Genomic DNA, 16,469 nt, shown 5'->3' with positions numbered 1-16,469 from the left:
CAGGATAATGGAAAACTTATCTAAACCGATCTAACTCCAGTCTTCTAAATGTGTATGTTTATAATAAACTTCCAAACACCATCAGCTAGAGTTGATGAATAAAGGTTGGGAGTGAGGTTTGTTAATGTTAGAGATGAGTGGTGAATGGTGTTTTTATCTTGGGACTCTCTTCGGCAGAGAAAGCTGACAGCACGCTTTTAGGAATACTCCTATTCAATCAGCCTCTGACAGGAAGTTTCCAGCTAAAACTGTAAAAAGAGTATCCTGCCTGTGCTCAGTGTTAGATTTATGCATTTAAATATTATGACTCCCACACATCTAGGTGTCATTTTCACTTTTAATGGTCTACATAGATGGTTTTGTGATGAAACAGTGTTTATATACCATTGCAAAAAAAAAAAGAAAAAAGAAAAAGTAATTAAATTTGTTATTCTCCAATACAAAAGATGGGTTGTCCTCTGCGCTCTATACAGCATAGCGTGGGTGAACATGGTAGGTGGATGGCTGGTGTTTCAGCTCAATATTTCTCAAACAGCTGCTACTCCAAGTCTATGGGCTCCTGTTTCCCACATGGGGTGAGCATTGGCAGAACTGTCAGCTGGAGACTGCATCTTATGAAGCCAGCTACTTTCCTCTATTGGGATTCACTGAGATGTGAAAGCTGTCATAAGAGCACATGCTACCACCCTAACTAGAGACATGCAATGCTCCACTTCACAACAAATAATGTAAATCAACGCTTGTTGTTCTTTGGAATGTCAACTGTAGAAACTTATTACACCTTTGAGCTAGTGCCAAACATGTGCTCAGTGAATCTGTTTTTCCTACACTGCCTTGTGTTCCTTTAAGCATCAGTACTAATAATTAGATCCAGAATTATGAAGAGAATTCCTCTGTTTTCCTTTTTCTTTCGGCTCTATGACACTGTCTGGTGTAAATCACTTGTCCTGCTTTCTCACGCTCTAAAGAGCTCATCCAGATGCAATCAGACTTGGCTGATGTTATTAATGACTTGGGGGGGAAAGGAGATTACACTCTTGCACCTCGCAGTCCTGACAGCATCGCTCGGCATTGCTCTCTTAACGTTTTCCAAAACAAGACATGCAGGAAGCCTCGAAGGAGTAGAGTGCACGTGACCAAGTGGTTTTAAGCATGTATGTGACTGTGTGTTTGTCTCAGAGTCAGCGAGAGGAGAATGGCAGATTTTCATGCACATTACAGGGAAGAAAAGAGGGGAGAAAATGTTAATGAGAGAAATTAAGTCACGGATTTGACGGTGGGAAACGTTTTTATAATGACAGTGAAAACCAATTCAAGGACTCTTAAATCTAAAGAACAATATGGTGATTGCTCTCAGTAATTAGTTTGGAGACACCACTCTGTCTCTCAGAGCCGTACAACCCCAGGTTAATCATCTACATGTCCTAATAATCAACACAGCACCAAAGAGACACGCTGATTAATATTTCCAAGGTTTTTCCAACACATTTTCTTTGCTGCGTGGCAATGATCTGATTGCCAGCATGGTAACGTTGTAAAAAATGGGAGAGGAAGATGAATAATATATAGTATTGTGTCAAAATACATAACATCATCTGTCATGATCTTGTTATGGCAGTTTTTTTTTTCCTCCTCTGGAAAAGGTACCTACAGGCCCAGCAGGAGGCAGATAATAAACAGATTTCCTGCACCCTCGAGACAGATGAATGTGGAGAGAGGGAGCTTATTTTCTGTCTGTGTATTTACACACAGTGATGTACATTGAGCAGTGCTTTATACTGTGTTAATACTATGTTAGTAACAAATAGATTCCTTGTCATCAGAGTACAAGTTTCCAGGCACATTTCACTGCTTGAGACTCTGGCCTAATCTTTATTTAAGTACCACTTTCATGTAGCCCCATGGTGCTTTAGGAGACGAATGTGAATTTTCTGCTGTGCAAATGGCAGATGTTTTATACTTCAGCTGAATCATCAAGGGCCAGACGTAGACTGTTTTGAGTCATTTTAAAACCCCATTAAAACTTATTGCACTCAAAACAGAAATCAAGATTACAGTCACAGTAAGGTTTTATGCTCCCAAACCCCACACTCGCTGGATGTAAATTGTCATGGCGAGAGTGCAGAGAAGACATCCTATAGTTATATAATTTAATGAGCAAAAATTAGATTAGAAGAACAAACACACATAGAACATTTACATAATGCCCTGGGCTGAAATTCAGTTACAATGAAATATGAATGTGTCAAATGAATGAGTGATTCCTTACATACATGGCTTGTCCTGCAGGAACAACGATATGCTTTTGGCAACATCCACATGCATATAATCTCTCAGTTTTCCTCAGCCTTATTCTCTCTTTTGGGGCTAAGGGAGCTAGTTGGCTAGTTTTGCAGTATTCACAATCAACACTATTGATCTATTGTTGCAAATAAGTGGGAGAAATTGAAGGGTGAGGGATTACGATCACTGCATCAAGGAGACGGAATGAAAAAAGCAGCGCAAGCGAATGATAATGATAACGTGCTCAGCTGTGGGCGGCGTGGCTATGAATAGCATGCTTTATTCTGAGGTGGGATTACATTCAATTTAGCGGCGCTTTCAGGGGGCAAAGAGAAAATAGGTGTTTAACAGCAGTCAGCGTGGATATTGAGGTTAGCATGCTTTCAATTTAGGGAATCAAATTTATAATACAAATGCATGTGAATTAATGCAGTATACATGTACATACAAAAAAGAACTATCATAACGTGATATTTGAGACAAAATGAACAATTAAGTGCAAGACACATCGGCTGCATTTTCCAAGTATCAAAACACCTGCACAGTGTATTTCTATGCAAGCCCACACACTGGTGGATTGGTGCACATCAGCAGGCTGTTGGATGCAAATGCTAATAATTATATTCCCAGACTAAGACTGAAGGAAACTGAACTGAACCAATACTATTAACCAGTACTTATTACCAGGCCTCTATTGGATTGCATTAAATTGCACAGGCATTCCTGCTTTTTTGTTTACCTTCTATATGTATACACTTGTGGTTTTCATGTTGCATGCATTAACAGTCCACTGCTGCATGGCCAATTATCATCCCACTGGAACAACACGCTGAACAATTCCTCAAAGCTATTCACACACAACACCCCTGCATCCTCTCCAGCACTGCCATGGGTGTTAGGTATATCCACAAAGCTGTGAAGCTAATGGTCGGCAACCCATGAGCAGTAAGACAGTTATCTGCGCCCTCACTACAGGATAACTAGCTCCCTGAGTCTCATCGCAATTTAGTCAACCCTCTGAATAATACACTTACCTACTGTGGTGCGCTGCAGGCTCCTGACATATCTTATTTCCCAGTTCCCCACACTCCCACTTTCCCACTAAACACTCCATTGCAAACTGCATAGTGGGCAATGACGTCTAACCTCCCACTCTTGTTGCTTCGGGGTCAAATTAGAAGGCTCCTCTAATCATTTCTCTCTACACCTGTCTCCATATACCAGCTTTGTTGTGTTTACAGTCTAATTTGTCCAAATCACCCTGAGGAAAATAACCTTTTTGATCAGATAAGACGGAACTAGATCCAGATATGATTGGATTTTTTTTTTAAGTCACACCTTTGGAAAGAAGAAGGAAAAAGAATAGAATATTGTGTGTTTGGCATCGGTATTACGATCCACTGTGTCAACACAGTGTATGATTTTACATTTTACAGAGTGTGTAATATGATTAATTATTCATTGGTGGTATGTGCATGTTTGTGTGTATGTGCACACAGCAACATGTGTGTGTTTATATCTCGTGTGTACCTGTGTATGCGCATTCTGTATGTGTGCATCTGATAGCTATGATTGCCTGCATTGGATGTCTGCATATATGCGTGTCCACACATCTGTGTCATATCTGTGTATACATTTTTATGCCATACTGTGCGTTTTGGGGTTCCTGCTCCAAGAAAGTGTCTCCAACTAAAAACGGTGTCAGTCTGTGTAATGAGGGCATTTCTCCTGTGGTTTGGCCCTATTTTAAAGTGCTGCCAAACTCTTCATCTGCAGAGAAAGACTTGTAGTGTATGTGGGTGTGTGTATGAGCACATGAGGAGTATATGAGTTTGTGTGTCCTGAAGTGACACGCTGAATCCCCATCAGCTGCAGGGGTGCTGTTCAGTAGCTGAGCCTGCACTTCAACTTTGCAGTTGAAGACAGTCAGCGAAAAATAATTTATCATACAACTGTATAATCAATACAGACCACATTGTTATAACAAATCTTTAGAGCCCTGTGAAGAAGACCTGTCACACTGGGAAGATGAGACAGAATGAAAAGCTCTATCAACAGACATACACACTTAGGCAAAATATTAAGTAGACTGACTCATCTGATGAATTTTTTTCCTAATATTACTACACGTCCCCATGGCCACAGGCCCCCCTGGGGATCCCCAGATTCGTTTTGGGGTCAGACTGTGGATTCTCTGTATCGTTTATCTTATTATTCCTCACAGTCCACTGCGCGACTGCACAAGTGAAACAATGAGGTCCAAATAATAGCCTTTCTTGCTGAAGATAATGATACTGCCAATAGTGAGAGGTCATTTTGAAGTAATCACCATAAACTGTTACCAAAGTGATCCACTGAATTTTGGAAGTCACTGTGCATCGTGGCTCAGCTGGATGTAATATGGGAATTTGACTTGTTTTGTAAGGAAGTTTCTGCCTCAACAACCAAACTTTAAATGGGGGGTTAAATGGGGAAATACAATGAATTTCAGGTGTGTGTTAGAGGTCCATTGCTCTGATGAAAACCCACATGGCCTGGTTCCAGTAGTTTGCTCTACACAACAGAGATCTGTCGAGGTAAATCATATTCTGGGCAAAGGTGGCTACAGAGGATCCCAGGGAAAGTGCTGCTGAGGCTCATAACACTGAAAACGGCATGAAAGGGAATTTCAGAAGACCCATGCCTCCATCAATCAACAGCCAGGCATACAAATGAAAAAAAGGTTTTGCATGAATTTCTGCGGGGCTGTGCTATATTTAAACGAAAAAAAAACCAAAACTCAACATGCCGACATTTTAACCTCCATCTACTCCAGATGTAGAGAGTATTATGGTTTGGACTTGGCGCCTCGGGGCCAGTGCAGATTGCAATCACTGAAGGAACAATTAATTCCAAATTGTTCCAGGAAATTGTACTGAATAATATCTGGGTAGCTGTTTGTGATTTGAAACAGAACTTTCGTCACACATTTTTAGAATTGCCCTTAACAGAAAGAGCAATTAGTAACTCAGGGGCTTTAACCAGTTAAAAAGAAATAAAAACAATGACATAGTCAAGTCAGATTCCTGACCTGAAACCAATTAAAATGTTGTAGCGTGACTTGAAGCAAGCCATCCATGCACCATACCAATTAACTCCAGCTGCTGAGTAAAGAGTAATTGTTGAGAATACCAGCAGCTAGAGAAAACATTTAGATTGCCACTTAAAGAGTGACTAAGCCCAAATGTTCACAGATTTCTCCACCGTACTCTCTGAACAGTGATTTCAATAGGTTTTTTGTTCAAATTCAGCCATACGTGCCAAATGCCATGACACAACTATGGCCCTTCTCACATTTCAAGTCAATATCAAACACTTTAAAGTTCATATTATATTGACTATATTCATAATGAGCATGCATAAAGCACAAAGCTGTCGCAGGGCTTGTATTAAGAGTAAATGTTCTGTTTTATTATTCTGATTGCTTGAGGGTAATAACTGTCTTTCATAACATGTTTTTGTGCCTCCTTCTTTCCAGCTCTAACAAATGTGAAGCTGTGGGCCATTGACCGGCAATGTTTTCAGACGATCATGATGAGGACGGGTCTCATCAAGCACACCGAGTATATGGAGTTTCTGAAAAGGTGAGTATCCGGGGTAGATCTTCTCACAATGACAAATGGCTTCAACAGGGCTTTGATCTGAAATTCAATGAATTAATTAACAAAATGAATTGAGAAGATGTGTGAGCTGTTTCTCAGAAGATTCCTCGGTCCTAATTTTTGCCAATAAAATATATCTAATCCTTAATTTCTGGTGCGTCACTGAAGGCATCATTTCCCCCTACTGAAAAAAATACCTTGTACCTATATCATGTTTCTTTAATGTCCCTATCTGTATCAGAGAGCCCTAACCACTCCTCTATAGAGAAGCCAATTATCACTTAAAAGGCCTGCAGACTCCTTTTTTTTGCCTGCATGGAGTATAGGATAAAAGAAAGACACTTCAAAAGACAGAGAGAGAGCAGTGTGCAGTGATAAAGATGCATGAGATGCAATTACAGCATAAATCTCTGTCACCCACATCTCTGTTCGACTTTCCTGTTTTTTTTTTTTATTTTAGTCTTCATCAAGCCAGTTATGGAAATTATATCACATCCTCCTTATATTACACGTGCCTGCTTCATTTTCAAATGACTTTGTTTCAGAGGTGATGCTATGTCCTCTCGCTTCCTCGCACACTAGTACAGGCAGCTGGATATAGCACTAAGGAAATCAACTTTTCACAGGACAATTCCAACAAATCATCACACCCCTAAACTACAGAACAGGCCATATGTCACTTTCCAGAACAACCTATTTCACTGCTCTAGAAATGACTCCTACATGGGTTTCCTGATGTGCAACCTTAAAGGTAAAGGTATAGTTAGGATGGGATGGTTTCCAATGCTATTCTAATATAGTATACTGGCCCCTGAAGGCATTTGCAGCAGTACAGCAATTTCATACCACTTCTGCCTTAGCTTCTGAGAGTGAACAATTACACAAGATACGGCAGGTTAGAGAAATCACAGGTTGTTCTAAGTGTTTGACCATAATGACAAATACTGTCTGGCGAGAACAAACCCCTTGTATCGCATACTACTTCTGTCCTTGCTCTATCTCCAGCCCCCTTTTCAGGTCTTTAAGACCTACTGTACAGTACCAAAAATACATTTCCAACCAGATAAAAAAACTCTTTTAATCTTATTTCCACGTCTGAGACTGAAGCTATTTTAGGAATAGCTTTGACTAAAAAAAGACACACAAAAACACTTCTATCTCTTCACTGAGTGTATGAACAAGTACCGTATGGCAGCTCTTGCCTTTCAGCGGCTCTTACATAACAGTCCAACAGATACGTAAATATTTAATAGATGTATGCATTGCTTGGTTTGGGCTCACTCTGTGTGTTTGGTTTATAAATGGGTATCTAGGGGGGGAAATCAGACATTTATAGCAACATTTGTTCATTTACAATATGTAGATAATGATATTGCTGTTCTGTTTCCATGAAGCAGATCTAATAAAAGAGCTGTAGTATGAGCGTAAGAACAAACACATGCTGGGCCCTGTGAGTCTTGTACCCACTCTTTAACTGCTGTGAAATTATATATTTGCTCTCACAAGTTGTGGAGGAGGAACACAGATGAAAAACTGACTGAGAAATCCCACGCTAGATTGCATACGAGAAGTGAGTGTGCTTGTGTAGCCTTTTTTTATGAGCTCTTTCTAGCAGTTATTCTCAGAGTCAAACACATTGTTCCAGAACGAGTAACAGCAAAGGTAGCGTTAATGAACTGACAAACATCACCTCGGTTTACAAAATGCGTATTGCTGCGAATTAATATTGTTAAGCTTGGTGGGCCATTACTTCACCCTCTGCCCCCTTCCATTTCAGATGCAAGTCTAGCCGTAAGGAATCGAGTAGACCTGTAGTGGAAGGAGAGCTCATTTTTCAAGGTGTTTGCAAGATCACAACTGAAGATGTTTAAGGTTATCTTATGCTTTCCTCACAATGGCAAGGTGCCATAAGTGTAATGATGTTAGACTGTTTACAGTTCCCATTAGCAAAACCTCACTTCCCCATTGGCCTTGTATATTTAATTAATTTACTGTAACACAATTAAGCTGTTGAATCGGAAATTTACTACAACAGAGGATGTGTCAACAGCTTCACAGCTCGAGGACAGAAGCTCCATATGTTTCATGTAGAGTAAGGTCATCACTGCCTAACTAATCAGCTAGTCCCTCTGTTGAGGAAGCAGCAAGACTTGGATCAGCACAGTGGCTGGGGCCTGGGTTTGGGGCCGAGGCAAGATGGTTTAGATTACTGTAGTAAAGCATGGAAAATGAGGGGGGAGAGGGAGATGGAGAAACAGAAACAGAGATGATATGGGGAGATAAGTCCTTTGTTCGCCAACACGGGTTATTTTCTCTCCTCCTTGATAAACATTGGGCCAGTTTTATTTAGTAGGCTTGATAACAGGCAGATAGCATTCACTGAGGCTGCCGGGAAGCAAGCGGAACAAACATTAAGGCCTCACACTGGTGTATTCAACCTTAGGATCTATGCCTTGCAGGGTAACTAGACATGCTGCCCAGATTATACTGAAATATTTATATTGTAATACAGGCCAACTCCCATAGCATAATATTGATTTGTATGTGTTCTTCTTGCCTATATTTATGTTGCTCTCTTCAGATCACTGGTCTGTTTTGATTCCGGCCAATGGTTTCATAGCCAGTACATCCTGTATTCTGCGCTGCCAGCTACACCGCTTTCTACATCTCTTTTATCTGACAACAACAAAAGACTTAATTAGAATTTTGTTTATATGTATGAATCTATCTATTCTTCTATCTAAAAACCATTTCATTTCTTTCTCCTGCAGCGTCCCCACATTCCATGGCTTGCAGGAGGATATTCTGAGCAAGCTTGCAGATGTCCTTGAGGAGGTAAATTCTTTGTGTCAGAGTCTGTGACATCTGCAGCACAAACTCTGCACATCTTTATCGGCATATTACAGTTAATGAATAAAGATAATGGAGTTTTTTTTTTTCTTTTTTGGAACAAAGTGTGCACCTTTGGGATTTTAGAGCAATTGTTGCTCTTTCATGTATGTTCAAACAATATAAACTGACTCACTCTTATGAGAACATCTTTTAATTATGTCTTTCCTACCACTTGTCTTTGTGGCATCCATAGTTTTCCACTGATTTCTGCAGATGTGGAAATCACTGCATTCAATATTTGCTTGAGTTGTGTAATCCATCAAAGCAAACAAAATATTGTCAAAGCTATGCAGATTGATTTTAAAAAGTCTGCACTGCATTACCTCAAAACAATAATACAACAAAAATGAATGCAGACTCACTTTTGAATATGACGGATTACAAAACTCAGGCAAATTTCTAGAGTCTGCATATGTAAACAGATGGAAACCGCTGGCTGCCTGCAAGGCAGTAAAATACCTCAAGCAATCTGAAACACCACAGCATGTTTTGCAAAATGGACAGCAGTTGTGATATGCAATTTGTTCGAAATCTAAAACATGTAACATCACTGGTATGTTCTTTTTCCAGAATGCACTCTTTATGCTGGGGTCAGTGTGCACTTTCAGATGAGTCTCAATATCACATTTTCTACCCATCTGCACACCACATCGTTTGATGTTTTCTCCAGCATAATTTAGTTATGCAAACACATCTCATTTACACTTTTGATGTGTGTTGTGAACATCGAGGCTTTCAGTAAGCTGAACTGCATTCAGATATGGCCTTTTCCTACTTGTATAGGTTATTCACTGTCAGTGTGTATATATGCAATCATTTATGCAACTAAAATTCGTCCTTGATCCTTTTGCTTTAAAGAAAAGATTGAGGGAAATTATTTATGCAAACTTGTAGCAGATTTTTCTAATCTTTAAGACTTGACCTGAGGAAGAGATTGGCCTTTTGATGTTGAAGATTGTTTTGAGTTTCTAGTTGTGTAGCCTGCAAAATCAGCAAATTACCCATTTTGTTAATCATTAGGTGTTAAATATGAACCTGTACACGGACAAATTTTAAACCTGCCAGTAGTTACTTTCCAAACTAAGTGTGCCATTTGTTAGGTTGTTTCATGTCGTGCAGTGAAAATGTCATTGAAAATGGGCTAAAATAATACCATAAAGTTAAATTACCACCTTTCTTACATAGTCTCATGTTTGCTCAGTGTTCACAGAGTTGGAATTTATAGCATGGCATTACATTATGTCATGGTTTTTATTTTTTTGGTCACAGTGAATAAAAACACTACACATGGTTCTTTTTCAGCCAACACGTTATCATATCATCTTACATCATATCATCATACTGGAACACTGTATCACTTCACCCAGTATGGATCAGCTCACTGAGTTTTACTTCAACTGGGCTTTAACTAGCTATCCTGCCTTTTTCATCCTTTTTGTGGCAATCTCTGTGCCAAGTGGGCGCCATATGAACAGATGTTTTTCTCTTTCCTCATCTATCATAATACCATACAGCTCGGTCAATCAGCAATTAGAATTTAAAACCCCAAATTACTTGCATATCTTTTGAGTAGAGCTCTAATGGATGCAGACAGTGTGAAGACAACATTCATCTGAAAACGTTTGCATGGAAAAAAGATTTAATATAGACTGAGTAAGTTATTTAATTGAAAGGTGATTCTCAAGAGTAGTTATGTTATTACCTTGTCCATTTTAATTTGGTTTATATCTTCTTCAGAAGCATGCTTTGACTGTAGGCAGTCCTCAAGGTCCTCCCCCATGTCTGCATAAAACAGTTATTAGTTCAGTCAGTTAGACCTTATTTACATGTGGAAATTCTTTAGTCTTTTTTGCCAGACAAAGCTGACTTATTAAATAAAACTGATTCATGAGCAAGCAAAGCTTTAAAGACCCTCGGAGGAATTAGTGTCTTTACATTTGAAATCTTTCCCAGTTGGTTGAGAAAAGTTGGTGCTTGAAAGTTTTAGAGCTACCCGACCCTGTGACAGGATGAGGAAGCATATTTTATCAGCATGTCTTACACTGTCAGACTTAAGTAAATGTGGTTGAGTAAACAGGTCAGTGCTGTGATGTTCATGTTTTAGAGCAGGGATGGTGAACTGTGGACCACACTGGGAGGAAAGGGAGGGAAACCATTTGCATGGCACAAAAACTGTGACATTTACATGAGTCAATGACTTACTCAGGTCCACGTAGAGAAACGGAAGAGAGCGTTCAGTGAGTGACAAAAATCACAGAACTAACGTATGTATGCTCCGTACCTTTCACTTCTAACGTTTTCATATCTTCAACTGCCGTTTTCACTTTATCCACCGCAGCAAAACGCTGGAACTTTCATGAACAGCTGTTAACGTTAGCTTGTTTTTATCTCTAGCTTACTTTGTGTGGCAAATATATCATTAAAGAGACAGTAAGTAAACATTGGGTGACATTCGGTTTTTACGTAAAATAGTCTATCCACACATGTTTACCTGAAATGGGCCACCTGTGCACAGCCTCTAGTGTAACTTCGCTAGGGTACAGAGGATGAACGGGAAAACGCCAATTTTACTGCGGGCTAACGCAAACATTTTTCTCACCTTGGCCCTAGCGGGCTCCGTACTTTTCTGTGCTGTAATGATGTGCAAACACATCTAACGTTAACAGGGTTACATACCAGTAAATCCTAGCTGGAATGTCCTTCACCGGCATATGCAAAATTTGTGTGGAGTTGCAGCCCTTGGAGTCCAGTCATGTGTAGTGTTCCCTGGGACGGAGAAGAGGTTTTTGTTTTTTTGTTTTTTGTTTTTTTTAACACTGCAAATCAAAGTGACACGTGAAATGGCTTTAAAATATACCGGGAAGGTAAGCTGTTTAAGGTGCACAATTTTCAACCGAGCGTTAAGGTTTCCTGCTAGAGACATCTTTGTAAATGTACAGGAAGGACGCTGTGTAACCTTGCCTAATCTTATTGGCATCATCATCACCATTCGCTAACTTAAACTGCTCTTTTGAAACTATTATCCTCATCAAAACACAAGTACGGCACCTGTCGTTTGCTAGTGGCTAATGTTAGCTAACGTTTTCGAATTGTGTTAGCTAATAGCTAACGTTAAGCTAAAGTTTTTAAGCTAACCTAATCTTTGCTACCGTTGGAGCAAACTCCCAATATCTTGGAGTTACCGTAATGTGGTACTGCTTAATCTAACTTAACATTCTAGGTAGTTTTCAAGTGAACACAAACTCTCGTTTAAATACGGTTCGTAGCAACGTTATTGGCAATATTAAGAAGTAGCGTTAGCTAAATCACAACTTTCTTCTAAAGGTCGCGTTAGTGAGGCTGGTGGTGAATGATGATGCACTGTGGTAAACGTTAATGGAGCGGTTGAATTTCTTATATCCTCCACACCAATAGGCCATAAGTACAGGTATGTGATTAATAGTATTTTGTCATCTTAGTAATTTTGTAGAGTAATGCTGGATGGGTCTTGTGTTGTTTTCTGGGTCACTTTTTTTTATAGCTGAGTTTGAAATAAAATGGTCATCTTAAGACTTTATATCAGAGGGGGAAAATCAATGTAATACCTGTGAAGAATTATATTGCTACTTCAGGATCCTTTGGTCACAATCGATTTGTACAAACTCCAACAGACTGATGTGTGTCCCAGTCCACACAAATAATAACTGGAGATGATATTATAGTTTGCCTGGTACAGCAGCTTGATAAACATACACATACTTACGTGTCATAAAGATAAAATTGAAATTGAATACTTACACTGAACAATATTGTACCACTGCAAAATGATGCATAGCATGATAATGTTAAGACCTAAACAGTTAAAGGGGTCAGAGAGAGAGAGAGCGAGTTCTATTCAGCTGGAAAATTGAAAGGCAGCAGAACCAGGAAATAGAAATCTATGGGCTTACACGTAACAGTGTTTATAGTGAAGGACAGGTCCATCAAGGGAGAGAAAGAGGTCAGGGGAAAGTACATTGACAGAAGGAGGCAGCAAGCCAAATCACCGACAGCAAAACTGTGCCAGTGCCTGAATCAGAAAATGTAAAGCAGGGCAGAAATTTTGAAAATTCAAGAATTTGCAAAAGTGAGGACTTGTCAGAATGTTAAAACAAATTTATGTGATGATATCAAACAACCTTCACATCGCTGTGATCAAATCCTCTTTTGCCAGCAATTCAGTTAATGAGATGATCATTTAGGCTTGGTGTGAGGATGACGTGAGTGAGCCGAAAGAATACACACAATAGTAATGTTAACCCTGTACAAAATGATTAATGTGTTTGCACTGTTGGCTGAGGGACATGTTAGTGTTGGGAAGTTGATTGAATTTGTATTTTTCTGATTCATAGACAAAGCAAGTGGCAGGCTTTATTTCTTTGCTGCCACCCCCATAAACAACCAATCAGTGGTATGTGTAATCTCACTTGGCCCCTCCAAGGTTTGTCCTATTTTTAAAAGTAAGATTTCCCTTTATGTGCAGAGATTCTATAAGTTTGTGTTGCCAGGTCAAATAATGGTTAAATCTATCAGGCTGTCCTGTGTCTTGTCCTCTGCTATAATAGATCATTTAGGTCTGCGATTGATTTTTTGATTAGATAGATCTGGCTAGTTTTTCTGTTTTCCTGTCCTTGAAGACATGCTTGAGAAAAAGGGAGTACATTATATGAATAAATAAAGCTGAACTAAACATCGTAACTACAACTGTTGACAAGAAGCTCTGCTTTTGAGTGACACACAGCAGACATGAATCACACACACTCAGTGTGACATAAGACGTTATGTGTCTCTCCTGGAAATGTTGTGAGAATACTAACCTGGCAAATGACCTATTAGATCACTTAGGATCTAATAGGAAATATTGATCTCTGTCTTCAATCTAGAATTGTGGTCTGAGATGCAGCATATTGTGTATTTTGCTGGGAAAGTCAAAACCTGACCAGAGCTGTAATGAAAAATGAAACTGATGTCAACCTATTGCCAAGGTTAGTCAGTGATTACTTGTGCTTCATGTGCTGTGGTTCTGGCCATGGCACATGAGGTTTTTCACACCATACTAAGTTATGTCATATCTTGTGTATCACTTATTCTACTCACAACCCTGAACAGGATTACGGGGTATTGACAATGAATTGATGAATGGATATTCAGTGTTAATTCTCCACTGGGAAAGGAGCTGTGATTTGCCTTCAGATTTGATGCTGTAGCATCAATTTATTCGCACATTTTCTTTACCTGCTTGTTCATATTCAAGGTCACACTTCATATCCGAGCATGTAGTGGGTGGAAGACTGAGAAACACCCATGGAACCTTGCCAGTCTGTAGGATTAACAAGAAAATACATCTAATTGGGCAATCCCAATGTTAGAAAGGAGACAAAAGAATCATAATGTTCCTGAACGCTGAATAACACTTCTCTGGTCTTCTCTGGTCTTCTCTTCTGACAGACACATTATGAAGATGGAGAGTACATCATCAGACAAGGGGCCAGAGGAGACACCTTCTTCATCATCAGTAAAGGAAAGGTGAGAACAGAGCCTCCAGCTTACCAGCAAAATTACTGCCACGACGTCACAATGCAGAGCATCATGACACCCATCTTTGGAGCAAAGTGGTAGTATTTTCGGGTGGAATTTGGCTGCCATCAGTCACCTTGAGATAGCGGAGAGAAGAGACAGAGGCGCCGCCTCTTTCATCATCTCTTGCAGCACCATTGGGAGCATCTAGAGAGGAGAATGGAGTCACTTTGATTTCACCTTTCTGCCATCAACACTGACTTTCACACTGAGCACAGATGACACACCGCCTTGTCCAGTATCAATGCTGTTGGAGGGCTTTCATGTGCTTACATCATTAACATGTTTTGATGCATCGATGCCCACTGTTCCTCCTCATTTCCTCCCTGTTTGTCCTCTGTATCTTCTTTATCCTTTTCCCCTTCCACACTGTCCTCTGGTCCATTTTACACTTGTTCCTTCACTTATTCTCCTACCTTCACTGGGGCATGTTACTCCTCCACCCTCCACTGCCCCTCTTCCTGATTTTCATTATGTACATTTGTTAACAACATAAGTCTCTTAATTGTACAAAAGGTAAGATTTAAACATAGCTTACTGAAGATGTCCAAAGTGGGAAGTTGTCCCAGTGAGTGAGACAAATTCTCAGCATTTTCTAACAGTTCACATGTCCAGGATGTAGGTGTCATTGGGAAAGATGAAGATACATTATGTTTCCTGTCTTTTTTTTTTTTTTACTCCCCTTTTACCCCCAAACAGATACAACCCACTCACGAAGGTTGGCACAACTACATCACAAACAAATACACTCATGGGTGACATGCATAAATACACCCACACACACACACACACACACACACACACACACACACACACACACAGTCCTGACCTTAACAGTGCTTTCTGCTTGGCTGTTTCCTCATCTCTCACTTTGTCCCTGTCTATACCACAGACAGTGCACTTTGTCTGGAGGACAGTCCACTAAATTGGGGCAAGTCAAAACACACACACAGAATTTGCCCTTTGGTCTACTTTTTTTTTACCCTCTGTAAGCTCCTCTACTTCCTCTCTTTGCTTTTTTCTGCTACCACTTGATCATATTAGATTGCAAATAATTACACTGTCAATCAGGTGTAGACAGCATTTGTTTGCTGGTGCTGGATGCGCTGCTACACCTGTGCAGAACCGACTAATGGATGGAGACAAGATCATTCATTAGGTGAAAGGACCGTCTTCATTCACTTCCTCTAAAATCTACTCAAGTACCATCGCTTTGATTGGTTAAGTCTAGCGGCACAGCACAGTGCCATCACTCACATGTCATCCGGCTAATGAAGTGGTCAGCGGCGCCTCCCACATCGTGCAAATAGATGGCTGTCACCTGTTTGTAACGGACTATTCATGCACAGGAGGGTGATGCAGGTGCTTCCCTCTGGTTTGAAATAGTGCGATTAACCTGCCATCTTGAGAGATGATTTACTTGTCAGGGTCTTTGGAATGATGTGTAAATGAAATGTTACCCATGTCAAATAAAACTCCTTTCCTTTACTCACACTGTTACATCAACCCTGCTTTCTTCACTTTTGTTCCATCTTCCTTCCTGTCACACTACTCTTCTCTTTAACCCTCCTCATCCTGCATTTCCATTCTTTCATCAGGTTAATGTGACCAGAGAAGACTTGCCCAATGGAGAGCCTGTCTACCTGCGCAGCCTAGGAAAAGGAGACTGGTTTGGAGAGAAAGCACTGCAAGGGTAAGTTTATTCCTGATGACACTGCCTTCCTCAATTTAAATTGTGTGTTCACCCGCTGTCTGTCTCCGTCACTGTCACCCACTCCCTCTCTAATTTTCACTTGCAACCTGTCTTTAATATCCTTCCTCTTACACTTAATATGCATCTATCCTTTCTTATTTGCCTTCAATCAGCCTCCAGCTCTTATCTGTTCCGATTTTCCCCCCTCCACTCACTCTTCTTGAGAGGCATGATAACTTGCTAAATGTTTGGAAATGCTGAAAGCCGGGCGCACATTACACAACTTCAGGCCTGATTTACTGTGGCTGTTCCAGCCACATTTTTGAGATGTGACACAGAAATTCTCTCTGAACCAAAGAAAAACT

General features: G+C 40.1%; 1 protein-coding gene across 2 annotated transcripts in view; it reads left to right on the top strand.

The window, feature by feature from the left end:
* Window positions 1-16,469, top strand: part of LOC139340977 (cGMP-dependent protein kinase 1) — a 78,864-nt gene that overhangs the window by 40,430 nt on the left and 21,965 nt on the right. For both annotated transcript variants that reach the window (XM_070977156.1, XM_070977154.1), the window contains exons 4-7: window positions 5,801-5,906; window positions 8,696-8,759; window positions 14,283-14,360; window positions 16,010-16,104. In XM_070977156.1, the coding sequence (XP_070833257.1) occupies window positions 5,801-5,906; window positions 8,696-8,759; window positions 14,283-14,360; window positions 16,010-16,104 (343 nt within the window). The remainder of the gene's footprint in view (window positions 1-5,800; window positions 5,907-8,695; window positions 8,760-14,282; window positions 14,361-16,009; window positions 16,105-16,469) is intronic.

The sequence above is a fragment of the Chaetodon trifascialis genome, chromosome 13 (genome assembly GCF_039877785.1).
Source record: "Chaetodon trifascialis isolate fChaTrf1 chromosome 13, fChaTrf1.hap1, whole genome shotgun sequence".
NCBI classification, from domain to species: Eukaryota; Metazoa; Chordata; class Actinopteri; order Chaetodontiformes; family Chaetodontidae; genus Chaetodon; species Chaetodon trifascialis.
The sequence above is the reverse complement of the archived record's forward strand: the minus strand, read 5'-3'. Positions and strand labels throughout refer to the sequence as shown.